The 26,598-nt window shown below is 37.6% G+C and overlaps 2 protein-coding genes and 1 long non-coding RNA gene across 4 annotated transcripts; 2 read left to right on the forward strand and 1 right to left on the reverse strand.

Moving 5' to 3' along the window:
- Positions 1-6,010: 6,010 nt before the first annotated feature.
- On the forward strand, positions 6,011-9,684 carry LOC113706622 (G-type lectin S-receptor-like serine/threonine-protein kinase At1g11300). The gene is made up of 7 exons (XM_027228583.2): positions 6,011-7,476; positions 7,750-7,857; positions 7,934-8,124; positions 8,207-8,417; positions 8,604-8,841; positions 8,950-9,100; positions 9,204-9,684. The coding sequence occupies exons 1-7, from the start codon at positions 6,234-6,236 to the stop codon at positions 9,501-9,503; spliced, it is 2,442 nt and encodes an 813-aa protein (XP_027084384.1). The 5' UTR covers positions 6,011-6,233; the 3' UTR covers positions 9,504-9,684.
- Positions 9,685-10,275: 591 nt separating this feature from the next.
- LOC113706825 (uncharacterized) lies at positions 10,276-11,735 on the reverse strand. Its single transcript, XR_011814861.1, has 2 exons — positions 11,655-11,735; positions 10,276-11,554 (listed from the first exon to the last, which is right to left on the reverse strand). It is a non-coding gene; the product is annotated as an uncharacterized lncRNA (long non-coding RNA).
- Positions 11,736-16,906: 5,171 nt separating this feature from the next.
- LOC113706710 (G-type lectin S-receptor-like serine/threonine-protein kinase At1g11300) lies at positions 16,907-20,311 on the forward strand. 2 transcript variants are annotated; one of them, XM_027228695.2, is made up of 7 exons: positions 16,920-18,268; positions 18,557-18,664; positions 18,735-18,925; positions 19,008-19,218; positions 19,408-19,645; positions 19,740-19,890; positions 19,995-20,311. In XM_027228695.2, exons 1-7 carry the CDS (start codon positions 17,035-17,037, stop codon positions 20,280-20,282), a joined length of 2,421 nt encoding a protein of 806 aa, XP_027084496.2. In that variant the 5' UTR covers positions 16,920-17,034; the 3' UTR covers positions 20,283-20,311. The 2 variants fall into 2 exon arrangements, with proteins under 2 accessions (XP_027084574.2, XP_027084496.2); XM_027228773.2 differs by lacking the exon at positions 19,995-20,311 and having other exon boundaries at positions 16,907-18,268; positions 19,757-19,868.
- Positions 20,312-26,598: the final 6,287 nt, after the last annotated feature.

The raw sequence follows: 26,598 nt of genomic DNA on the forward strand, positions 1-26,598 counted from the left end.
ATCACATGAAATAGAATGAAGCAAATGTATTTGGAGAAGTATTTTTCCGTCTCTAGAGCTGTCACCATTAGAAAGAAAATTTGTGGCATCAAACAACACCATGGACAGTTCCTGTATGAATATTGGGAAGGGTTTAAGAGGCTTTGTGCAAGCTGTCCATATCATCAAATAAGTAACCGGCTACTTATTCAATACTTTTACGAGGGACTTTTACCAATAGACAAGAACATCATTGATAATACTAGTGGAGGTGCATTGGCGGACATGATTCCCACAGATGCAATGTTAATTACAAATATGATTGCAAATTCTCAGCAATTTAGTACTAGACAGGATGTGCTAGTTTGAAGAGTTAATGAGATAAATATTTCTTCATTTGAACAATGATTGTCTGAACTTAGCTTGTTTGTTAGACAACTGGCTGTAGGAAATGCACATTAGGTGAGAGCTTGTGAAATTATGCAAATCCGGCCATACTACAGACATGTTTCCAACATTACAAGAAGGGAGCATGGAATATGTGAATGCTGCTGGAAATGTGCCCATGCCAACCAGACCCTATGATCCCTACTCCAATACCTATAACCATGGTTGAAAGGATTATCCCAATTTTAGCTATGGAGGGAGTAGGCAGCAGAATTCCTATCTAAACAGGTAGCAAGGCTATCAACCACAATTTCAACCCCAACTGCTACCTTCCACTTCTAATTTAGGTATGTGTCTAGAGGATATTGTCAAGACTCTAGCCATTAATACTTTTCAATTTCAGTAGAAAATAGAGTCAAGCATCCAAAATTTGGAGAACCAGAGCCAATTAGCTACAGCTGTCAATCATTTGGAGGCACAAAGTAGCAAAAAATTGCCATCTCAACCTAAGAAAAATTTGAAGAATATTGTTACAATTATCCTAAGGAGTGGCAAGGAGATTGAAGGGTCTAAAGTGGTTGTTCTCGAGACAAAAGTGAGGACTTGATTGAGAAGGAGAATGAAGTAGAAGGGAGGAATGATGCGATTGCAAATGCAAATCCTAATCCCTTGGTTCATGTTAAAGCTAATCTACCATCTTTTCATTGCAAGTTAGCAAAGCTAAAGAAGGAAGACAATGATGAGGAGATTTTGGAAGTATTTCGTAAGGTGAAGATCAATATTCTCTTGTTGGATGCCATAAAGCAAGTACCGAAATATACTAAAGTCTGGAAAGACTTATGCGCCAACAAAAGGAAGTTAAGAGGGGACAAATAGATTATGGTAAGTGAAAATGCGGCAATTTTGTAAAGAAAATACCACGTAAATGCAAGGATTCGGGTATGTTTACAATCCCTTACATGATTGAAAATTCTAGAATTAGAAATTCCATGCTAGATTAGGAGCATCTATTGATCTATGTCTAACTCTATGTATGATTCTCTAAATTTAGGACCTTCTAAATAAATGATTGTGATTATTAAACTGATTGATCATACTAATGGGTATCTTAATGGGGTGATTGCGGATTCTCCTGTTGATAGTCTAGCCAATTTGGGAACTCAATAGAAATCTAATATGGCTTTTGAAATGTTTGCTTCACTGCCTCAAGTTGTATGTGGACAAATTTGCTTGGATCGACTTGGATTTCCTGCAATTAGAAGGCGATTTAGGTAGCTTTCATAATAATAGTTTTTCTACTGTTTTAAGATTCTCGTTTGTAAGAGAGTAGTACTCCTTGTTTAATGTAATTGGTTGTTTTTATCAATTTTCCTTTCTGTATTTTGGAGATAAGGTTTATGTTTTGCTCCTTCTTCTCTTTCTACTATTAATAAAATTTGGGCTGGCATCCCTTCCCCAGCCAAAAAAAAAAAAGCTCAAATTGGCATCCCCACACGGATTTATAACTTAAAGTTTCATCCTTGTCTGCCATCTAATATATTGGCTAAAATTGTCACTAGCTGAAAGCATCCCATCAAGGTTTTTTTGCTAAAGTAGAATTTGACAATATAAGTTTGTAGATTTGCAACTTTATATGAGGCAAACTTTTCTATCAGTTGGAAGAGCAATATAGAATATAGACATCTACTGGGATATGCCAATTTTTCCTACAGATTTTGCTGGATTATGTTTGATATCAAAATAATTTAGTTATTAGAAAAATAAAGATATTTGTTAACCAAAGATCATGTTGGTTTGTTGACAAATATTTTAGCTAAAATTTGCTAGTAGAAGAAGATTATATTGTGTTGAGATTTTTAGGATAATTGTTAGTTAGATATTTTGCTACTTTATTTTATGTAATCACTATAAATAGTGAGTTGATGAATGAATAACATAAACTTATTTTTCAGCCTCAATACAAGTTTCTTATAAGCTTTTTTTGTAATACTAAGGTGTTATTTCTTAATTTATGCTCCAAAAAATCAACAAAGTGGTATCATAGCCTATATCTTAAGGGTCTGATTTTTTTTAGAGTGAGTTCATTGACGAGGATCCTTTATAAGTTCAAAACCATAACAAGAAAGAAGTTTTTGTCAAATATTTTAACTTTTAGTGGTGAAAATTATCAAATTTTGGACTTATTTGGTAGTCAATGATCTGCAGGATATGGTAGAGACAAATGTTGTTTTGCCAATATTTGAAGAGCTGATGGATACATAAATTACAGACCACAAACTTGCAGTTAGACAGAGATCCAATGCCAGCATTCACATATCAGTTTTTGATGTTGTTTTTACAAGAATAATGGCTAATGATTTGATTGAGAATAAATTATTCTCAATTAAAATTAAAATAAAAAGTTTGACTATGAATTGGTCAGATTTTGACAATTCTAAAGTCGAACATGATGATGAAAACAATAAATCATATCATAAAAAAATTCAGGAGGAGATCATCGATAAGTCAAGAGGTATCAAATTGATTCCTGATATTTGTCAAGATCATAATATTACTGTTTTTGAGTCTACAGGTTATGATGGTGATGACAAAATGAAAAATCATGCAAAATTTCATATTTTCGGTGCAAGTTCAAATATTGTTGAAAGGTGTTTCACTTTGAACCTATTAGAAGGTTATTTGGAAACATTAAAAAAAAAAAAAAAGAACCATCTTTTATTTGGAGTTTGGCAGGAGAAAACAAAAGAAGTGGTTTTTTGCAAGACTAATATTTAGCTTGCATAAAAATTCAAAAGAAGAAGTTCATTGCAAGGCTAATCATTAGTTGCAGAATTTCTTATAGAAGTCTTGTCCAAAACAAGATTTAAAGATTTGAGAAAACAATTCAAAATCTGCAGCAAAAGTGGCAAGGAGAAGTGTTGAGATATGCCAACTTTTTCTACAGATTTTGCTAGATTATGTTTGATATCAAAATAATTTAGTTATTAGAAGAATAAGAATATTTGTTAACCAAAGATTATGTTGGTTTGTTAACAAATACTTTAACTAAAATTTGTTAGTAGAAGAAGATTATATTTTGTTGATATTTTTAGGATAATTATTAGTTGGATATTTTGTTAGTTTATTTCATGCAATCACTATAAATAGTGAGTTGATGAATGAATAACATAAGGTTATTTTCCAACCTCGATACAATTCTCTTATAAGCTTTTTTTTTTTTTTTTTTTGCAATACTAAGGTGTTATTTCTTAGTTTATACCCTAAAAAATCAACAAAGTGGTATCAGAACCTATATCTTAAGGGTTTGATTTTTTTTAGAGTGAGTGCATTGATGAGAATCCTTTATAAGTTCAAAACCATAATAAGAAAGAAGTTTTTGTCAAATATTTCAACTTTTTCTGGTGAAACTTACCAACTTTGGGCCATAAAATTTTGGACTTATTTGATAGTCAATGATCTGCAGAATATGGTGGAGACAAATTTTGTTTTGCCAGTATTTGAAGAGCTGATAGATACACAAATTAGAGACCACAAAATTGCAGTTAGACAGAGATCCAATGCCAGCATTCACATAGCAATTTTTGATGCCATTTTCATAAGGATAATGGCTAATGATTTGATTGAGAATAAATTATTCTCAATTAAAATAAAACGAAAAGTTTCACTATGAATTGGTCAGATTTTGACAACTCTAAAGTGGAACATGATGATGAAATCAAGAATTCAGATCATGAAAAAATTCAATAGGAGATCATTGATAAGTCAGGAGGTATCAAATTGATTCCTGATATTTGTCAAGATTATAATATTGCAATTTTTGAGTCTACAAGTTTTGATGGTGATGACAAAATGAAGAATCATGCAGAATTTCATATTTTCTATGCAAGTTCAAATATTGTCGAAAAGTGTTTAACTTTGAACCTATGAGAAGATTATTTGGAAACATCCAAAAAAAAAAAAAAAAGAACCATCTTTTATTTAGAGTTTGGCATGAGAAGACAAAAGAAGTGGTTTGTTGCAAGACTAATATTTAGCTTGCATAAAAACCCAAAAAAAGAAGCTCATTGCAAGGCTAATCATTAGTTGCAGAATTTCTTACAAAAGTCTTGTCCAAAACATGATTCAAAAATTTGAGAAGACAATTCAAAATTTGCAGCAAAAGTGGCAAAAAGGAGTGTTGAGATATGCCAACTTTTCCAACAGGTTTTGCTAGATTATGTTTGACATCAAAATAATTTAGTTATTAGAAGAATAAGGATATTTGTTAACCAAAAATCATGTTGGTTTGTTAACAAATATTTTAGCTAAAATTTGCTACTAGAAGAAGATTATATTTTTTTGAAATTTTAAGATAATTGTTAGTTGGATATTTTGTTAGTTTGTTTCATGTAATTATTATAAATAGTGAGTTGATGAATGAATAATATAAGGTTATATTCCAACCTCAATACAAGTTTCTTGTAAGATTTTTTTTGTAATACTAAGTTGTTATTTCTTAATTTATGCCCGAAAAAACCAACAACATCACAGAAGCCGAGAAAATTCAATCTTAAATGTCACAAGACACTTTTTGGCCGGTCTGGACCTTATCCAAATTCCAAAATTTCTGCATTTAATTGTGGTAGACCCCCTTATTTGTCCAACTCCAGCTAATGGTAATACACCATTATTTGGCTGACCTGGCATAAGTTCTGCATAAGGGAATAGAGATAATATTCTGTAATATTCTGGAAGGCAATTTTGAAAATATGTATCTTAGCTATTTAACTTCATGGATAATCCTTTAACCTGTTAAGCTGCTGATTGAGTTTATTACGCAATTCTGAAAATTTTTATTTGATGCAAAAGGAGACTAAAACATACTAATGGCCAAGTCTAGAAAGTCAATGTGATCCTCTGTGGAACATGTGGACCTTTATATGTTTGCCAGGTTTTGAACCAAGAGATCAGTTAATTACATTTCCTCACTGAAAATTAATTAAGTTAATTCCAAATGCCGTTATGTTTACTCTGTTTTAAAAATAAAGATGAAGACAAAAACTTAGGGTTGTTGTTGGTTTTTTGGGGTATAAATTAAGAAACAACACCTTAGTGTTGCAAAAAAAAAAAAAAAAAAAAACTTACAAGAGACTTGTATTGAAGATGGAAAATGAGCTTGTGTTGCTCATTCATTAACTCACTATTTATAGTGATTACATGAAACAAACTAGCAAAATATCCAACTAATAATTATCCTAAAAATCTCAATAAAAATAATCTTCTTCTACTAGCAAATCTTAGCTAATATATTTGTTAACAAACCAACATGATATTTGGTTAACAAATATCTTTATTTCTCTAATAACTAAATTATTTTGATATCAAACTCAATCTAATAAAATTTGTCGGAAAAGTTAGCATAACTTGGAATGGTCATGATATTTGAGATTTTCCTGCTTTTTTAATTGAGCTATCTTCTCTCTACCGACGAAATTTCTTTCGAGTCTTATGTGGTCTGAAAGTAGTAAAGGTTTGCTCATAATTGACTTGATTAGTTGACTTGGCTGCTCATAATTGACGTGACTGCAATAATGACCTTCCTAACTTTGATGGTGCAATAATGATCTTCGTACCTCTGCAGGGTGTAATAATGACCTTCCCAACTTGGAATGGTTCTTGAGATTAGATTGTCACTTCTGCTAGAAGAGAAATTGAAAGGATGAACATGGAATTACATCCTGACTTGGTCTAAAGTGGCTGTCAAGAATTCCACCAATTCTGTGGAATGGATGGATAAAAAGTACTTCAAAATGGAATAAAGAAAGGCTCTTGAATAGTTTCCATAGTATCGTAGTCATAGACCAATTAGAAACATTTCTTCACCGTCAATGTGGGAATCCTTTGTTCTCCTACTCGCTTGCAGCTTTGGGGTTTGTATTGCGTTAGATACCATTACCATCACTCAGCCTATCCAAGACTCTGAAACTATAGTTTCCGCTGGGCAAAAATTCAAATTAGGATTCTTTAGTCCTGAAAACAGTAGTGATCGCTATGTTGGAATAATGTATAACCTACCTGGAACAGCCATTATATGGGTGGCTAATAGAGAGAGACCTCTGAATGATTCCAGGGGAACCGTGGTAATCCTGGAAGATGGAAATCTTGCTGTCATAAATGGAGTGAAGGACATGCTATGGTCTACTAATGTTTCAATTTCTTCGGCGAATTCTAGTGCACAACTCCTGGATACTGGGAACCTGGTCTTGACAGACGAGTCAAACGGGAGAATCAAGTGGGAAAGTTTTGAGCATCCTACAGACTGTTTTTTGCAATACTCGAAATTAGGTGCTAGTACAACAGGGTCGATCAAAATAACCTCATGGAGAAGCCCTTCAGATCCTTCTGTTGGAACTTTCTCTGCAGGTCTCAGCCTCTCACAAATTCCCCAACTCTTTGTTTGGAATAATAGTAGCCCTTACTGGCGGAGTGGCCCATGGAGTGGTACCGCGTTTATTGGGATAGCCGGCATGGCTTCTGCAAATTATCAAGTAATGGATGTGTTGGAAGACAATTCCGGATCTCCATATGTCACTTATAACTATGTTGATACTCCTTTTTTTTACTATCTGTTGAGTTCATCAGGGCATATACGGTCAATGTTTTCAAGTGGAAAAGGAGACTGGACCATAAACTGGTCAAGTCAACTGAGCCAATGTGATGTTTATGGAAAATGTGGACCTTATGGGAGCTGTAATCCTAAGGGTTACCCAATCTGCACATGTCTGCCAGGTTTTAAGCCAAGCGATCAGGAGGAATGGAATCAAGGAAACTGGACAGGTGGTTGCATAAGAAAAGAATTGCTGCAATGTCAGAGAAATGAATCTGCCAGTAGAGAGGACAACCAAGATGGATTCATGAATCTTACACACATGAAAGTTCCTGATTTTGCTGAGCCAATGGCAATTACAGAACAAGAATGTCGTAAAAACTGCTTAGACAATTGCTCATGCACAGCTTATGCATTTTATGTTGGCATAGGATGCATGCAATGGAGTGGCATTTTGATCGATTCAGAGCAGCTTCCCTTAGATGGGACAAACTTATATATTCGGGTACCAAATTCTGAACACGGTAAGACAATTTTCTGCACTTTTTCTTGTTGTTTCTTTATTACTTTACTCTTTATTGTCTTTTTGGTTCAAATTACGTATAATATAGTTTGATTCTAGCTGTGTTTCTAGATTAAGCACCTGAAACTGTTAAATTTTAAATTCCCTTTTCTACTTCTAAAGTGCAAGAATATTGGATGCAGTTGTTGCAGATACGAAAAGGGAGGCTTATACCTCTATACTTGGTAGTTAAAAATTTTGTGAATGCTTTGAAACATTTGACATATGGATACAGATACGAAAAGGGGCTTCAAAGTTGCAATTGCAAGCACAGTGTCTGCAGCAGCTGTACTCCTTGCACTCTGTGTGTGTCTTTGTTGGAAGTGTATAGCCAAGCACAAAGGTAATTGAACAGTACAGCTCAAGTGCTGCTAAAGGTTTTGAGATTGGTAGTCATAAATCCACTTGTTCATAAACAGGGAATGAGCAACAAGCTAAGTTATCACGGATGGAAGAAGTGCATAAAGTGGAAGATATGGTTACTGTAACCATGAACCAAGCCAAGTTTGAAAAGCTACCCCTGTATACTTATGAAGCATTGGCTAATGCAACGGATAATTTCCACTCAAACAAAATAATAGGGAAAGGTGGCTTTGGTCCAGTCTATAAGGTAAACTGAGCTTGGCTTGGCATGGATATTTTAATTTGCACAGTATGTGCTTTGGCAGCATCTAATAATGATCTATTAGCAGGGAAAGCTGTTTGATGGCCTGGAAATTGCAGTAAAGAGGCTTTCAAATTCTTCAACTCAAGGGATTGAGGAGTTTATGAACGAAGTCATGGTTATTTCGAAACTCCAACACCGGAATCTCGTTAGACTTCTGGGCTGCTGCGTTGAAAGAGAAGAAAAAATGCTAGTCTACGAGTATATGCCAAACAAAAGTCTAGACGCCTATTTATTTGGTTAGAAAATCAAGACCTGTTTACATTTTATAGGCTTCTTGCATACCATCTAAACTGAGAACAGGATATTTGTCATGTCAAGGCTCCAGAGTACTAGTAAAACAGAAAAATATAGTACATAATAAGTCCCAGCAGAAAAGTAACATAAAAACTGATGTGTATTAATTCACATTATTAATGTTACAGATGCCAATAAACCAAACATACTTGATTGGAGAAGACGTGTGATCATTGTTGAGGGGATTGGTAGAGCCCTCCTTTACCTTCACAGAGATTCAAGACTGAAAATTATTCATAGAGATCTGAAAGCAAGCAACATCCTCTTAGATGAAGAGCTCAAGCCAAAACTATCAGATTTCGGTTTCGCCAGAATTTTCGGTGGCAACCAAGATCAAGCCAATACTAACAGGGTCGCGGGGACATAGTAAGCATATATTTGCTTTATTCTAGTCATTTATGCATCATAAATTATTCAAACTGTTTTCTTTTCCCCCTAAGTTTAACTCTTTTAGCATAAATGATGCTATGACAGTGGCTATATGGCACCAGAATATGCAATGGAAGGAAGATTTTCTGAAAAGTCGGATGTCTATAGCTTTGGAGTGCTATTATTAGAGATTGTTAGTGGAAGAAGAAATACTACCTTCTATAGTGATGAGAATGAGCTGAGCATGCCAGGACATGTAAGTTCATTGATTTCTTCAACTAATATAGTATCACTACTCAAGCAAAGTTCCTCATCCTATTTTTGTTGACTAAACTCCGTTCTTGATTGCAATATCACAGGCGTGGAAGTCATGGAATGAAAATGAAGCAGCAAAACTGATAGATCCCGCAATATTTGATCTGGGCGCCATAACAGAGATGTTGAGATACATCCATGTAGGATTATTATGTGTGCAAGAATCTGCAAAAGACAGGCCAGATGTCTCTGCTGTTCTTTTAATGCTTACTAGTGAAATTTCAAATCTCCCTCGTCCCAAATTCCCAGCTTATAGTGGACGAATAGGTTTCTCAGAAAAGTCTTCTCGACAAAGGGCTTATTCCATTAACGACATAAGCTTATCATCTATTGAAGGCCGATAGCCCAGCACAGTGCATATTGTTTTTCAGCCACCAGTTTTTACCATTCTATGTACAAAAGCTGTTAATCCACGACATGAAGGACTCTATCTATATTGGTATCAACGTCGTTAAGGAAAATAGTTTATAAATTGTTCCGCATTTTATAAATCCCATGATCTCCTTTTTGTTTCCTGACAATTAATTCTTGTTCATTCTGGTTTTCTGTTCTCATTATCTGGATCCTTTATTGTATGTCATCTCCATTTTCATCTATTTGTTCTTACGAATGACTGGCTAGTGAAGAAATGTATCAGTTTTATTGTCAAGACAGCATGGGGATCATGCATAGTTATAGACTACGTGTGATTTGCTTTGGGTGCATCAAAGTGCAGACAAATATCATTGAATCTCATACAGACAAGTACACTTTGTATCCTTGTTTTGTAGTGCATATTTGCAACACTTTTAATGAAAATCCATCTTAAGCTGTGGAAATAATCCAATTGAGCGCATAATCCTATCACATCTTTCAAATGATGTTAACTTCCCCATACAATAAGTTGTCGAGTTTTATGGTTTTGTGTAGTGCCAAGTAGGCAGACTTTAATATGACGTTCTTTGCTTTGTGATCTCAGATTTAAAACCTCACATTTGCATCCTTCAAAATATCTCTGAAGTATCATGCTTAGGACTCGGTTATAATGAGTCAAATATCTCTTTGATCGAGCTTAGATTGATTTAAATTTACCAATTATCTCTTTGATCAAGCAATCTTGAGCTTGACTTGTCGCAATTTTCGAGCAACTCAAGTTTGACTGGAATAAGCTCAACAAAATAATGAGCTCTAGTTGCTTGACACATATTTGTGTTTTCCAAAACAAATTAGAGAATTACGTACTCATTAAACTCAACAGCTTCTTGAGAAAAAACAAAAAGACTCGAGCTGGAGTCGTTTAGCTGTTTAACCAGATTGAGCTCACAGACAATCCTGAACTCAGGTCAAGCTGGGGACCAGACACCTTATGCATTGCTTGGTTTGTTTGCATCCTAGTCCTATTGATTCTTGTTCCTTTCGCGAAGATTGTTCCTTCTGTTTTGCTTCTTTACTGGCACCATCAAATGTAAATGCTGCTGCATATACTGCTGCTAGAGCACAAGTTCAACTTCAACCTCGCCTCCTTGTCATAATCAAATTATGTTGGTTACAGAACGCAATACATACTTGGACGAACACAATACATCCTGCGTCTCTTAGAGGGATGATGCTCACTGCTTGCAGTCATTGGATGAGAACTTTAGATGGTGAAGCATTTGATTGCATATGCCAAGTTGCTTTAATAGTTGCTAGAGAATACGCAATATTTGCTGCAGAAGGAAGTCTGAAGAATGAATCGACTCAGCTCTTTCGCATCAACTATATATATATATATTAGAAAATGTTACGTCTTCATCTTGTAAGCTACAGAAAGAATATTATCCCAACTAAACAAGTCTCCTTCCCAATATAAATATGAGCAACACACACCTCTAGCTCCCAAAGTTGAGACAACAATTGGTCCATCTCTTTATCATAGTTCTTGAAGCTGATGAACACGAATGCCACAATAGGCTAACTCCTGCACGATCTGGAAAGCAAAAGGAATCTTGACCGACGGCAGTTCAGTTTAGCCATTCTCTAAATCCAAAATTCTCTAGCCATTCTCGTTTGGTTAGTTTGCCTCCTTCATCTCACCCTCTTATCGTGACTGCTGAGAAACACCTGTAAAGATTGAAGTCATCAGAGATGCCATCCTCAACTTCACATTCATTGGCAGGCCAAATATTGGATGGCCTCAACTTGTCTTAGTGTCTGGATGATGTGGTTCAGCTTCCTTTCAGTTAACAAGCTCTCTCTGATGAAAGACTGGCAAAATGGGAAGAACAGGTCTTGGATGGATGTGTCAGGCTGTTGGACATTTGTGGTGCAGTAAGAGACATCTATTTAGAGACAAAGGAAGTGTGCAGGTACTTGAATCATCTTTACCGAGAAAAACAAGTGGAAGTGTGGACAGTGAAGTCAACTCATATATGATCTGCAAAAAGAACTTGAACAAAATGATTAGCAAATGCCACAAAGAATTGAAGAAAGCAGAGAAGAACTGCAACTTGGGAGTGGTAAACAAATAGTCTTACATGGTTAACTTGATCAAAGATGTTCAAGTTGTTGGTCTTCTGGTGTTGGAGTCTGTTCTGTCTTTCCTTTCTGGATCTAAGAGGAGTTATGTGTATATTTTAAAAATCATAAGAGAGTTATATGGTAAAATATTAAACCATAAGGGGGTTATATGGCAAAATATAAAAATTATACGGGGTTAATGTATTATGTATTTATAAGGGTAATTTCGATATTTTTAGAAGTTCCGTTACGAATAACTATTTCCGTCACTTTGACACTTTAATTCAAACTATGAGGGAGTTATGTATAGCTTTTGAAACCCTAGGGGGTTATATAAAAAAAGGCTAAACGACAAGGGGGTAAAATGTAATTTGCCCTATATTCTATGGTATATGGTGAATTTTTTTTTTTTTTTTGTTAAAGCAGAATTTGACAATGTAAAAACTTTGTAAATTTGCAATTTTGTCTGAGGCAGATTTTTCTGTCTTTTGACAGGGCAATGCAGAATATTAACATCACACAAAAAAGAGTAAATTCTAAAAGTAGGAAATGTTTATCATTAATGTATGGGTTTAGGGATAATATCAGAAACCTCCCTAGAGGTTTCTCCTAAAACAATTGGCACCCCTTAAATTTTAAAAATATCACTTACCTCCTCTAATAATTGTAAAAAGACTATGCATTATTCTCTCAAAAACTGAATCTCAAAAAAAAAAAGTCACTTTCTTTTCTTTCTCTTTTCTCCAACATTCTCTCTTACTCATTTTTTAGATAACTAATGCAATATTTTATTTGTAAATTATAACAAATTGAATTTTAATTATCTTTTACTTTTCGTTATCATGATAGAGTAGGGTATGATTTATTTACTTATTTTAAGTTGATTTTTATAATACTCAGTAAAATTTAAAGATTTGGGCATGAGTTGAAAAGAAGTTGGAAAAAAAATATAAAATTCCTAAGAAATCGATTTTGAGTATAAAGAGTTAAATTAGTGCAAGTGTTTTTCTCTGCAAATATCTTTTTTATTTTTAAATTTATATTTTTATGGATTATAGCGTTATGACGTGGTAGTACTAGTAGAGATTGTTTTTTAAATAATTGTTTTCTTGAAGTAAACGAAGTGGTTTAGGAATATTTTTATTTAGCAAGTAAAAGAGTAGTTTATGGTTTTTAAAAATTTTGTTACACAAATAACAAAAGTAAGAAAGGTAAGTGATATTTTTAAAACTTTAATGACACTAAGTGATATTAAAAGAAACCTTAGAGGAGGTTTCTGATATTATCCCAGGGGTTTAACTACTGATGTTTCTGAAGCAAAACCAAGACATATAATTCTGCAGTTTTAAATGTGACGCCGAACTGATGTAACGTTTTTAGCTAAGGTCCCACATTTGGCTGATGAACCCTTAAGATGACTTTGATTTCTTACCAAAAAAAAAAAAGGCTGAAAAAGCTGACTTTGATGCCAATGAATTAAACTAATCCTATGCTTGCACCTCGAAACTTGTATCACTTTTTTCGCTTTGCATCATAAACTTTAATTTCGACACTTTGCACCCTATATCTCAAGTTTATTACATTTAAGTTCAATCAATGATTACCTTCACATAATTAACAGATAAAGAATGGTGAAATTAAATTAATGACAATGTATTGTATTGTTCTAACTGCGATCTCTTATTTTGTTTGACCACTTTCAGTCCATTATCATTGATATGCATGGTCACAATCATTAATATTGTTAGTAAAATTAACTAAATAAAAGATGTTTCAAATTGATAACAATTTATTGTTTTACTTTTACTATGATACTTTGGCATCTGTTGACCACTTTTGGCACATTATTATTGATTTTTTGGGTCCTCTATGCTAAAGTTGTCATTAATTAGATTTAAATGTGGCAAATTTGAAAGTTTAGGATATAAAGTATCTAAAATTGAGAGTTTAGGATGTGAAGTGTCCAAAATTAAAATTTAGGGTGCAAATTGAGAAAGTGATATAAGTTTTGAGGTGCAAAGTGGAGTTAGTCCCAACAAAATATGTTGGCAAGACATTATCAACAAAAATTTTAAAATTTTAACAAAAAATGAAAATTTTAAAAGTACTTTATCAAAGTTTAAGCATCAAAAGACAATATTCAATGCAAATTAAAAAATAAGATGACAATTAATGGTTTTAATTAAACTAAAAGACTAAATATGTTTTCAATAGTTACAATATTTGGTCGAAGAGTAAACAAGGATATACTTTATTACAACAAGCCATTTAGAATAAAAATTTTCGTTCATAGAACTAGCAATATCTGTGCATATGTGATTTACTATTTATTAAATTAAGTACTTATAGTAAAAGAAAAGGTGTACCTTTTTATTATTTTTTAACTAATTATTTTTCAAAAGTAACTATTTTTAAAGTGCTTTTGAACTTAGATAATTCATGTGTATTATGAATTTAAACAATTATGATATTTAAATTTGTAAAGTCTTATTAATCTATATTCTTAAACTCGGATCAGATCGACTAATTTGATCGTTTGAGACGAAAATCGGCTAGTCCTCTAATCCGAGTTGGTATTGAGAGTCAAGGGCAAGAAACTCAGTCAAAATTGATAAAAAAAACTCGATTTGAATATGAAATGATAAAATTCAAAAAAAAAAATGGTTTATTTCCTATTTTCTATTTTTGCTAAATTTTCATTTTTTGGACTTTTTAATATTTTCCTATTTGGCTAACAACAACACAGTAACTCTAAAAGTTTGAGATTTGGTCCGAATTTTATCAGATCTGAAATCAAACAAAAGATAAAAGAAAAATGCATGGAGGTGAAGAAATCTCACATAAGAAAGGATAAAAAGATCTAAAATCAAAAGAAAGGAAAAGATGGTGCGAGACGTCTGAGTTCGATTCTCGATGCCCCCATTGGATAATCCAAACTACTCCAATCTACACAAAAGAAAAGAAAAGATATCAAGAATGGGAGAAGGAAAGATAAGAGGAAGAGAAGCTGAGGAACGGAGTGTGCGACAGATTAAAAAACACCATTAGAAAAAAGAAAAAACAAATCAAACACACGAATTGGAAACTTTGTCATGCGGAACATAAAGAACTGGAAAGTGGAAAGCTTTTGACGGCGGATGGGCGGAGAAGAAAATACAAGAAGGAACTTTTAAGTTTGAAAAAAAAAAAAACTTTTCTCATATTAGACTTTGACTTCTTAATATTTTGGACAATCATAATTACACATATAGAATTCTTTTATTATTCATTTGCAGCCTTAGTTTATGCACTTCTACAATGACTCATATTTTCATTTTGGATTCAACATCTTATGGAATTAGAGAGAGACTCATAAGTTATTATATCTTGCTTAAAAAGTTCTATCAAGTACTTTGTATAGTTTACTATTAATTATATTTAACTTAGTTATCATTCATTTGATCCCTTAATATATAAGATATCTAAGGAAAAATTGAATTTACTATAAGTACATGTTTATTCTATTAATTTTATTTTATATATAATTAAAAAAAATTTATGACAACATTACGACGTTGTTTGGTTTGACCCTAAATCTAACCGATTGAACCCAAGACGCCTGAGCTCCACCAAAACATTACTCGGTCTAAGTTTCAAAACATAATACTGTGATTAATCACAAAACTTAGAGGGTCGATTATTGTGATTAACTCTGAAAATATGGGTTAATTACATTTATCTCCCCTAAGGTTTGATCAAACTACCAATCAATCCTTGTAGTTTGGCCAAATTACAAGTACCCCTTCTCGATAACACCGTCAAAACCCTTCAAACAAAAGCAATAAAATGACAGATTTATCCTTTTTGTAGAAAACTTCAAGTTAAAAGTTGTAAGCTGTATTCCATTAGTATTAAGAATTATTAAAGAGTTTTTTACGTTAAGAAAAAACAAACAAAAAGAACAGATTCTTTCCTAAAAATAGTCAGTATTACTCATATCAAACCAAACATGTCAGTACTCTATTCCCATATGAACAAAAGGCAACAAAGACAAACAAAAATTACAGAAGGAAAGTACATCTTCAGCAGTAAATCCACCAAAGTGTCATCATAACTCTTTTGCTCCCCTACCATTATTTCTTCAGGTCTTAATTCTCCAACATGTTCCTTTTTCATGACCACCGTTTTCCCACTTTGTCTTCCCACAACCATCACAACTACATCGGCAAATCCATATTCTAGCACAGTTCTAAAGCTCAATATTCTAGAGATCCGAAAGGTGTTAACACGAGGAATCCATTGGTACCATGGATCAATTATGTTTTCTTTTTTTTTTTTTTTTTTTGGGAAAAAGAAACATGATCTGCTTTGATACCGATGGGTATTGTGAGCTGCAACTAATGGATTTCCAATGGTTTTTTCAATGGGCCTTTTCCCCTTTTTATTAGAATTAAAGGAAGCGATAAGTAGACGTCACGGATGACCACAGAGAAGAATGATGCGGCTTGAAAGCAATTAATTTCCTTAACTTACTATAATTTCAACATTGAAAATGTTTTTGCCCAAAAATCTTGAGTCTACTGTTGCATGGGCTGAAGCCTTAAGAGGGATAATTCGTGCCCATTGTTGCTTTGCTATGGCTGCGTCAATGGAGGTAAACACAGGACGAGACGTTGACTTGTAAATAACAGCAACAACTTGGAAGAGGCGGCTGACATAATCTAAACATTATCAGTCAATGTCAATCGACTAATGAGAGGGATGTTTTTGTCATACAATTTTTAGTTTGAGGGACCTTTTTGTGGTTTGACCAAAATTTAGGGTGTAAATATGGTAATTTGGTCAAACGTCAAGGGAGGTAAATATAATTAACTCTAAGCTTAATGCTTCACTGGTCATGAGGGGGCAAAACGTATATTCTTTTGGCTAGAGGGGGCAAAGTGAGACTACCCTATAGTTCACAGGGGCAAAGTGTTATTAACACTTATGTTCATTCTCTTTTAATTGCTTCCACTTCTTGAAAATTAAAGATGAAGACAGGAACCCATAATGCATTAAAAAGTAAACGAATCTTCGAGATTTTCCTATCGAGGAAATTTCTTTAAAATCTTATATGGTCTGCTTGATTGACTTTATTGCTCATTATTGATTTGGTTGGAACATTGACCTTCCAAACTTTGAGTGGCGCCAAGTTTGTCTACATTCTTGATATTTTGTGTAACACTTCTTTTCGGAAAGCAAACGGAAGGAGGTAGACCGAGTTACATGCTGACTTGGTCTAAAGTGGCTGCTAAGAAATTCCAACAAATCTGTAGGATGGATGAATAAAAGTAATTGGAAGTGGAATAAAGAGATGCACCTGCAAAATTTCCACTGTATCCTGGTCATAGAACAATCAAAAATATTTCTCCACCTTCAATGAAGGAATCCTTTCTTCTCCTACTTGCTTGCTGCTTTGGAGTTTGTATTGCAATAGATACAATCACAATCACTCAGAGTATCCAAGACTCTGAAACTATAGTTTCCTCTGGCAAAAAATTTAAATTAGGCTTCTTTACCCCTGAAAACAGCAGTGGTCGGTATGTTGGAATAATGTATAATGTACCGAAAACAGCCATTATATGGGTGGCTAATAGAGAAAGACCTCTCAACGATTCCACAGGAACTGTGGCAATCCTGAAAGATGGAAATCTTGCTGTCTTAAATGGAATGAAGGAGATACTATGGTCTACTAATGTTTCGAGTTCTTTGGCCACTTCTAGTGCGCAACTCTTGGATACTGGAAACCTGGTCTTGAAAGATGAATCAAACGGGAAAAACAAGTGGGAAAGTTTTGAGCATCCTACAGACTCTCTTTTGCAAAGCATGAAATTAGGTGATGGTACATCAGGGCTGAGCCAACTGACCTCATGGAGAAGCCCCTCTGATCCATCTGTTGGAACTTTCTCTGTAGGTCTCAGTGGTAACCAACTTTCTCAACTCTTTATCTGGAATAATAGTAGACCTTATTGGCGGAGTGGTCCATGGAGCGGTACCATTTTTATTGGGATGCCCGGCATGTCTTCATATGATACTCGAGTTGATGTGTCAAAGGACAGTTCTGGATCTCCGTATTTCAGCTATAACTATGCAAATCCTATGATATACTTTATGTTGAGTTCATCAGGGAATATGCAGTTAAGGGCATTATTAAATGGAGACTGGACAAATTACTGGTCAGGCCCAGAGAACCAGTGTGGTGTTTATGGAAAATGTGGACCTTTTGGGAGCTGTAATCCTCAGGGTTCCCCAATTTGTACTTGTTTGCCAGGGTTTAAGCCAAGAGATACGAAGGAATGGAACCTAGGAAATTGGACTGGTGGTTGCTTAAGAAAACAATTGCTGAAATGTGAGAGAAATCAATCTGTTAGTGGAGAGGACAAGCAAGATGGTTTCCTGAAACTAACATACATGAAGGTTCCAGATTTTGCTGAGCCAAAAGGAATTTCAGAAGAAGAATGCCTTAAAGACTGCTTAAACAATTGCTCATGTGCAGCTTATGCAGTTTATAATGGCATTGGATGTATGCAATGGAATGGCATCTTAATTGATTCAGCACAGCTTCCCTACGATGGGACAAACTTATATATTCGGGTGGCATATTCTGAACTCAGTAAGACAATTTGCTGTACTTTTTCTTCTTGTTCATTAATTACTTTACTCTTTATTGTCTTCTTGGTTTAAATTACATATGATACGGTTTGATACCAGCTATGTTTCTCGATTTAGCACTTGAAACTGTTAAATTTGAAATTTCCTTTCCTACTTCTAAAGTACAAGAATATGGGATACTATGTTTCTACAAGAAAAAAAAAATCACAGCGATCACAAGAATATTGGATATTCTTAGTAGTTGAAAATTTTGTCAACATGCTTTGATACCATTGACGTACTGATACAGATACCAAAAGGGGTTCTAAAGCTGTCATTGCAAGCACGGTTGCTGCAGCAATTGCACTCATTTCATTCTGTGGATGCCTTTGTTGGAAGTGGATGGCAAAGCAGAAAGGTAATTTGAGAGTGCTTCTAATGTTTTTCAGATAAGTGATCATACATTCACCTACTTTGTCCATAAATAGGGAAAGAGCAACAGGCTAAGGTATCGTCAACGGAAGAAGTGCATAAAGTGGAAGATATGATCACCGTAACTGTGGACCAAGCCAAGTTTGAAGAGCTACCTCTGTTTACTTATGAAGCATTGGCCAAAGCAACAGACAATTTCCAATCAAACAATAAGCTAGGGAAAGGTGGTTTTGGTCCAGTTTACAAGGTAAACTGAGTTTGGCTTGGCATGGTATTTTAAGTTGCTCAGTTTTTTTCTTGGATAGCATTTAATGAAGATTTATTGGCAGGGAAAGCTTTTAGATGGCCAGGAAATTGCAGTAAAGAGGCTTTCAAATTCTTCAACTCAAGGGATTGAGGAGTTTATGAATGAAGTCGTGGTTATTTCGAAACTCCAACACCGGAATCTTGTTAAACTTCTGGGCTGCTGCATTGAAAGAGAAGAAACAATGCTAGTCTATGAATATATGCCAAACAAAAGTCTTGACGCCTATCTATTTGGTTAGAAATTCAAGATCTCTTTACATTTCTTATCTTTCTTTCATTCCATTTAAACTGAAAATATAAGGGTATTTGTGATGTCCAGACTCCAGAGAACTAGTAAAACAGAAAAATAGAGCATGTTGTAAGCCCCTGCAGAAAAGTAACACAAAAACTGGGGTGTATTAATTGACATTATTAATGTTGCAGATGCTAATAAACAAAAACTACTTGATTGGAGAAGACGTGTGATCATTGTTGAGGGGATTGGCAGAGCCCTCCTTTACCTTCATAGAGATTCAAGACTGAAAATTATTCATAGAGATCTGAAAACAAGCAACATCCTTTTAGACGAAGATCTCAAGCCAAAAATATCAGATTTTGGTTTAGCTAGAATTTTCGGAGGCCATCAAGATCAAGCCAATACTAACAGGGTTGTGGGAACATAGTAAGCTTATATTTGGTTTCTTTTTGTCATTTATACATCATAACTAATTCAAACTGTTTTCTTTTCCTCATAAGTTTAACTGATGTGATGACAGTGGCTATATGGCTCCAGAATATGCAATGAAAGGAAGATTTTCTGAAAAGTCTGATGTCTACAGCTTTGGAGTGCTATTATTAGAGATTGTTAGTGGAAGAAGAAATACTAGCTTCTATAATGATGAGAATGAAGTGAGCCTGCTTGGACATGTAAGTGTATTGATTTCTTCAACTGATATAGTATCATGACTCAAGTAAAGTTCCTCATCCTATTCTTTGTTATTGAAACTCCATTCTTGATTGCGATATCTCAGGCCTGGAAATTATGGAATGAAAATGAAGCAACGAAACTGATAGATGCAGCAATATTTGATCCAGGCGCCATAACAGAGATGTTGAGATACATCCATGTAGGATTATTATGTGTGCAGGAATTTTCGAAAGATAGGCCAGATGTCTCTGCTGTTCTTTTAATGCTTACAAGTGAAATTTCACATCTCCCTCGTCCCAAATTCCCAGCTTATACAGAAAGATTAGGTCCCTCGGAAAAGTCTTGTTGTTCTAGTAACAGTATAACCTTAACAATTGTTGATGGCCGATAGCCCAATCCAGTGCATATTGTTTTTCAAAATCCAATTCTTACCACTCTGTTATTATGCATAGTTATAGACTGCAGGGAGTTTCCTCGAGTGCATCTAGTGGGTGCAAATTTTCCTTGGATCTCATGCGGACATGGTACAACTTTGTGTCTTTTTCTTGTGGTGCGTATTTGCAAGTTTTCACTTTAATGAAAATCCATCTTAAGCTGTTGATTGAATCAAATTGAGCAGATAATCCTATCACATATTTAGACAGACATTTCCCTAATATGGCGAGTTACATGGTTTTACATAGTGCCAAGTGGCCACGCTCTGATATTCATGCCCTTGACTTTTGTCATCTTTGATTCAAAGCCTCACTTAATCATCATCACATCAAAGTTTCTTTACAGAGTCTCAAAATCTTCAAACATAGTTCCAAATTCACAATAGAAAGTACGCTAATAGGGAAAGCACCATGGCTATGAGAATTGGTCATGATATTTTACCTAAGATTAGAAAAATTGGACGACGTAAAGAATTCTGCATCTTATTTTTTTGGGGACTGAGAATAAGAGGCATTCGCCTCTATTTTTGAAGTCAAATCATCTCGACTAACAGAAATTGGCATTATTGACCCATCAAGCTCGAATTGGCATTCCCACACATATTTATTACTTGAATCTTTCGTCTTTATATCTCAGCTGATCTATTTACCAAAATTTCATAATATGCAGACAACTGCAACTAAAAGAAGCATCCCCTCAGGTTGTTTCCATCCTGAGTGCAAAACTCTCTTATGTAAATTTTCTCGCAATTCTGAATTCTTGAAATTATTTTCATAATCACTCCCAGGTGGAGGAACTGACATATATAAGGGGAAATTGTTCTGCTGAACAGAATTTGACTATATAAGTAGGTAAATTTTGCATTTTTCCTAAGGTAGATTTCTGTCAGTGGAAAGAGCAGTACAGAATATTGAGTCATAGAAGCCAAGATAATTCAATCTAAATGCTTAACTAAATATTGTTCTTCAGAAATTAGATTCTTGTTGATAAAATAAGTTCAGAGTCATCAAGCTTGAGCTCAACTTGTCACATTTTCTGGGCAACTCAAATTCGACTTGAGCAAGCTCAACAAGATAATGGAACTCGACTTGAAGTTTAGCAAAAGAATAAGTATGGCTCAACTTCATCATTACAAGCATGCTAGATTCTGTATCCCAAACAAATTGGGGAATACAAGCCTGATTAAACTCAACAACCTCATGAGCCTAACACCAAAGACCCAAGTCATTTAGCTGTTTGAGAGGCTTGAGCTTATTCGCCAATGTTAACTCAAGTCGAGCCAGGGAACAAACAGCTCAAGAGTTTCTTGGTTTGTCTGTAGTCGCAGCAATGCAGTTGAGCTAGGGTACCTGATATTACCTATTGATTCTTCTTCCTTCCATGAAGATTGTTCCTTCTGTTATACTATTGCCAACACACAACTTCCACTTTCTCACTTGTCATATTTGAATCGCGTTGCTTTTAGAAGGCTCTATGTACTTGGATGGATGCAATACATTCTCTGCTTCTGAGATGCAGGAGGAATGTTAGGCCTTACTCTTCTTAGATGATCCTCAAATCAGAAGGGGCATCCTCACCCTCTTATCGCGACGGCCAAGGAACATCTGCAAAGGTTGAAGTCATCAGAAGGGGCATCCTCAACTTCATTTCATTACCATGTCAAAAGTTGGATGGCCTTAAGAATTTGTACGAGTGTCTGGATGATGTGCTTCAGCTTCCTTCAAGTCAACAAGTTCTCTCCAATGAAAAACTTGGAAAATGGGAAGAAGAGGTCTTGGATGGATCTTTGAGGCTTTTGGACATTTATGAGGCAATCAGAGACATCAATTTACAGATGAAGGAAAGTGTGCAGGAACTTGACTCATCTCTTTACAGGAAAAAGTGTGGAGATTTGGCCAATGAAGTCAACTCATACATGATCTCCAAAAAACACTTGAATAAAGTGATCAGAAAATGCTACAAAGACTTGAAAAGAGCAGGGAAGAAATGCAACTTGGCAGTGGAAAATAGAGATTCAGAAAAAGTCCTTCTGGTTAAACTTATAAAGAAGTTCAAGTTGTTAGCCTTCCGGTGTTGGAGTCGGTTCTGTCTTTTCTTTCTGGATCAAAGGCCGGGTCACAACCACGAGGTTGGTCTTTGGTCTTAAAGTGGAACTCGATCCTGGAGAGTGTCGTGAATGGCGTGCCAATGATTGCTTGGCCGCTATATGCAGAACAGAAGATGAATGCTGCCTGGTTATCGTAGGATCTCAAAATTGCATTAAGGCCTCTAAAGAGGTGATTTTTGGCGGGTAATTAGTCCAACCAAAATCAGCTCTCTTGTTAATGTGGTGAGGTGAGCTCGATTATCTCACCTCGGGTGGAATGAAGTGAGGTTGCACGGTAGAAGTGGAAGGCGGGGCTTTTTCCCTGGGATCACTCCGACGATCAAGTTAGTATGAGAACGAGAATAATAAGAGTATGAGTGAGTGAACAGTCTGCTTACTTGTGGGAGGTAGGCGAGGGGTATTTATAGGTCAGGAGGGAATGCTAGGACGGAGGGCTCATGCTGGTGGGACCCGCATCCTGGCATTACGGCTCTGTTTCCTGTCAGGAGGTTTGACTCTGACACTGTAGCTGCCTGAGTATGATGACGGAGAGTATTGTGCAGGTGCCATTAAGTGCCTCCAGTGCTTTTCAGATAAAGCACTGGTCATGGGTGATGTCAGGTGGCTTGACATCATCAGCGTGCAGCTGAGGTGGAGGTGCCGAAGTTACCTACACGGTAGACTAAGGATCCGGCCGAGCTCAGGGGTTCTGTCCAAGACATTGAGGACTCTGATGAGGGACGAGGTGGGGTTCACCTCGGACATGCGGGGTGACCGAGGTGAGCATCCTCAATAAGCCCCCCAAGCCTCAGGAGCTCTGGGCCAAGGAGGTACCGAGGCTTCCTTGTGCCGAAGTCATAAGGAGTCGGGGTCCCGAAACTGCTCTGGAAGAAGCGGGGACGTGACACGTGGGCAGGTCAGTTGATAAGACGTGGTCACTGGTAACCGTCGCGTTGGGAAGTAGTGGGACGTTTCGTGCAGAGGGTGTCAGCTGAAAGGACGGGGCATTAATAAGGAGAGAGAGAGACAGAAAGGCAGGTACAAGGTATCTTGAATTCGAACGTTGCCACCTTTCCGTATTCTTGCCGTCGCTTCGGGTTCCCAAGAACCCCTATAAATGGGGGGGTCCCCCTCACCGCATTTCTCACACCTTTCACTTTCATCCGAGACTGGTAAAGTTCGCGAGCGTAGCCGAGGTCAGTTCTATCAATCGAGATTACAGCCGAAGTCATCTTCTTCGATACCATAGTCAACAGTAAGTATCCTTCTTTCCATCTCGTCTTACACACATGGCCAAAACAGCCAAGACCCATAAAGAAACCGTGACACCGAGCTACCAGACCGAGGTGAGGCCGGATCTTGGGGATGAAGCTACTACGTCCAGCTCTGAGGGGTCAACACCGAGTTCTGCGGGAGAATCAACCGAGGTGAGAGTCGGCGAGACAGCCTCGGAGTTGGAGTTGTCCGAGATGAGCGAGGGTGGTTCCAAGGTGGGCTATAAAGAGTAGCTCGGCGTCGAGATACCACACGACGAGGACGTACTGGAGCCCGTCGCTCCTAGGGATGCAGCCAATATCGACTTCGGCAAGATGCCGAAATTTAGAAGTCGCATCGGAAGGGATAGGGCCGAGAAGGTGATAAACAAGTACCCTTTCCGGCCGGGGTACGAAATTACACCGCCCGGGGTGGATGACTCAGCCGAGAAGCCCCCCTTTGGCACGGTGGCCATCTATGTCCAGCAGTTGGAGGCCGGACTGAGGATGCCAACGTCAAGGTTCTTCCGGGACGTGCTCCGCCACTTCGGCGTGAGAATCACTCAACTCGTCCCAAACGCAGTCCGCATTCTCGTAGGCTTCGAGATGCTGTGCCGACATCAAGAAGTGACTCCGACGGTGGACCTCTTTCGCCGACGTTACACCTTCAAGGCACACGGGACAGATAAGGGGTGGTTCTACATCTGCAACCGGAATAACACTATCCAGAAGCTAGTCATCGGCGCCCCCACTTCAATAAAGAATTGGAAGCGTGACTTCATCTTCGTCTCGGCCGTGGACTTTCCACGGGATTTTTGGTGGAGGCCCATCAACTCGAAGGCCGACCCTTCCGCGGGGGATCACGAGAAGGAGTCCTTCCAGAAGTTGATGGGGTCCGGACTTCGGATCTTCAGCTGGGACTACCCCGAGGCCGTGCTGGTTGATGGGGGAATTAGCCGAGCTTTGATCCCTTCTGACAAGCCTTCCTTCTTTTCCATTAAACTTAAGAAACCCTGTAATTTTTCTTTCATAGCTTTCCTTTTACCTCGGCTATGACAAATAATAATACTTGTTCTTTGTGCAGTGACAAAGTTGTCCGATATCATTACATCGGGGTCGGCCGAGGTGGCCAAGAGGTCGAAAAGGAAGAGCTCGGGCGAGACATCGGCGCCTCCGCCAAAAAAGAAATCGCAAGGGCAGTCTTCCAAGACTCCGGTGGGGAAGAAGATCCCTACCACGGCCGCCCAGAGCAGCTCGGCTGCTGCGGCCATAGGATCCACCTCTTTAGTTCCGGAAGGGGTGCCATTAGGGGTGACCACGGCACTTCCACCTCCATCTGGCCGAGGCAAACAGTTGAAGGCTCCAGTCAACGCGGTGACGGGGTCTTCACTATGGAACCGTTACCAAAGCCCCCCAGTGTTCTCTGGGGAAGATAAATCTCACCCCGGCGATCATTGGTGTCCGGGCTGGTCGCTCAAGGTCAACAACCGATGCTCCAATCCTCGGGTTGCACAGGACCTGGTATTGCAATCCAGTTTGCCAAGGGATGTGGAGTTCACAAGAAAGCTGACTCCGGCCGAGATGCTCCAAAGCATCATGGTGACCACGGCCTCCAACACCGCCTTTGTAGCTGAGATGGCACATCGGTACTGTGAACTACTCGAGGAGCAGGACACCGGCAAACTGCAAAATCAGATCTCCAAGTTGGAGAAGAAATTGGCGGTGTCCGAGTCTGAGAAGGCCGAGCTTCAAAGACAGCTAAAGGAAGCCGAGGCGAAGGATGAGGAGGCCGTGGCTACTATCAACAGCCTCAGATCGGCCCTCGAGGAGGAACAGAAGAGGTCAGAGGAGTTGAAGAAGTCCCACGAACAGGCTCTCGAGAGCGTGAGGACCTCGGCTGTAGAGGACTTCCGGAGGTCCGAGACCTTCATCGGGGACCTCGGCCAGCTGTCAAGGCCGAGCTTCATGCTAGGCTTCACATCGGCCATAGACGAGGCCGCAGCTCATCTTCCTTCTGAGGCTTTGGAGTCATTGAAGAACAGTGCCAACTATAATGAGGACTCCAAGGAGCTGTGCGATCGGATAGCCGAGGGCATTCAAGCTGGAAGGAAATTGGCCGAGGTCCAGGACGAGTTCAACAAGTGGCTGTCCGAGCTCGACGAAGTGTTCGAGGAGGAAGGAGGAGAGGACACTGGGGGTGACGTCGGCGAGAGGGTTGATAAAGAACCTGAAGAGGGAGAAGAGCTTCACCTCTGCGGGGAAGAGACCAACGAGCAGGCTGCCAATGTCGGAGCCGAAACGGGGGGAGGAACCGAGACGGGGGTCTAGGCTAGTAAGTGTTTAGGTAGGATGTCGAGGTGGCAGTGCTTAATAGCACTCCTTATCTCGGTCTTGTAATCGTCTACTGCCTCTTTTTATTGAATGAAATGTCTATTTCTTCTCATCTCGGCACTTTTTATTTCTCGCTTCGTCCCTTGCTTGGCCCCCTTATTTTTTAATAACGGATGTGCAGCATCTTGGTATTGAAAAATAACTAAGCAGCTGAAGTGATAACTTAGTAAAATTTTCAAACATAATACATTATGAGGTTCTCGGCGTGCCAAGTCCTCGGCGCTAGAGAGCCATCTCGGTAACTCAATTTACAATACTCATTAAGGTTAGACTCCACAACTCGGTAAGAGCCTTCCCATTTCGGGCCCAATTTCTCTTGCGGCTCAGCTCGGCTGACCGAGTTTTTTCTAAGCACCAAGTCTCCTGGCAGGAACCGCCGATGCTTAACGCGGGCATTGTAGTAGTGGGCTAGGGTGTTCTTGTAGGAAGCTACCCGAGTTGAGGCAATGTCCCTTTTCTCGTCGATGAGGTCGAGATCCAACTGTCTCTCTTCTCCGTTCACCTCGGCTACATAGGCTGTCAGCCGAGGACTGGGTGTGAGG

The sequence above is a fragment of the Coffea arabica genome, chromosome 1c (genome assembly GCF_036785885.1).
Source record: "Coffea arabica cultivar ET-39 chromosome 1c, Coffea Arabica ET-39 HiFi, whole genome shotgun sequence".
Lineage (NCBI taxonomy): Eukaryota > Viridiplantae > Streptophyta > Magnoliopsida > Gentianales > Rubiaceae > Coffea > Coffea arabica.

What these genes read in the sequence shown, in the direction of transcription:
- LOC113706622 (XM_027228583.2), top strand. Translation starts at nt 6,234, where the DNA reads ATGTGGGAATCCTTTGTTCTCCTACTCGCTTGCAGCTTTGGGGTTTGT. An exon ending in GGTACCAAATTCTGAACACG is followed by an intron (nt 7,477 to 7,749) that starts GTAAGACAATTT and finishes ATATGGATACAG; the next exon opens with ATACGAAAAGGGGCTTCAAA. An exon ending in AGCTGAGCATGCCAGGACAT is followed by an intron (nt 9,101 to 9,203) that starts GTAAGTTCATTG and finishes GCAATATCACAG; the next exon opens with GCGTGGAAGTCATGGAATGA.
- LOC113706710 (XM_027228695.2), top strand. Translation starts at nt 17,035, where the DNA reads ATGAAGGAATCCTTTCTTCTCCTACTTGCTTGCTGCTTTGGAGTTTGT. An exon ending in GTGGATGGCAAAGCAGAAAG is followed by an intron (nt 18,665 to 18,734) that starts GTAATTTGAGAG and finishes GTCCATAAATAG; the next exon opens with GGAAAGAGCAACAGGCTAAG. An exon ending in TCTTGACGCCTATCTATTTG is followed by an intron (nt 19,219 to 19,407) that starts GTTAGAAATTCA and finishes TTAATGTTGCAG; the next exon opens with ATGCTAATAAACAAAAACTA.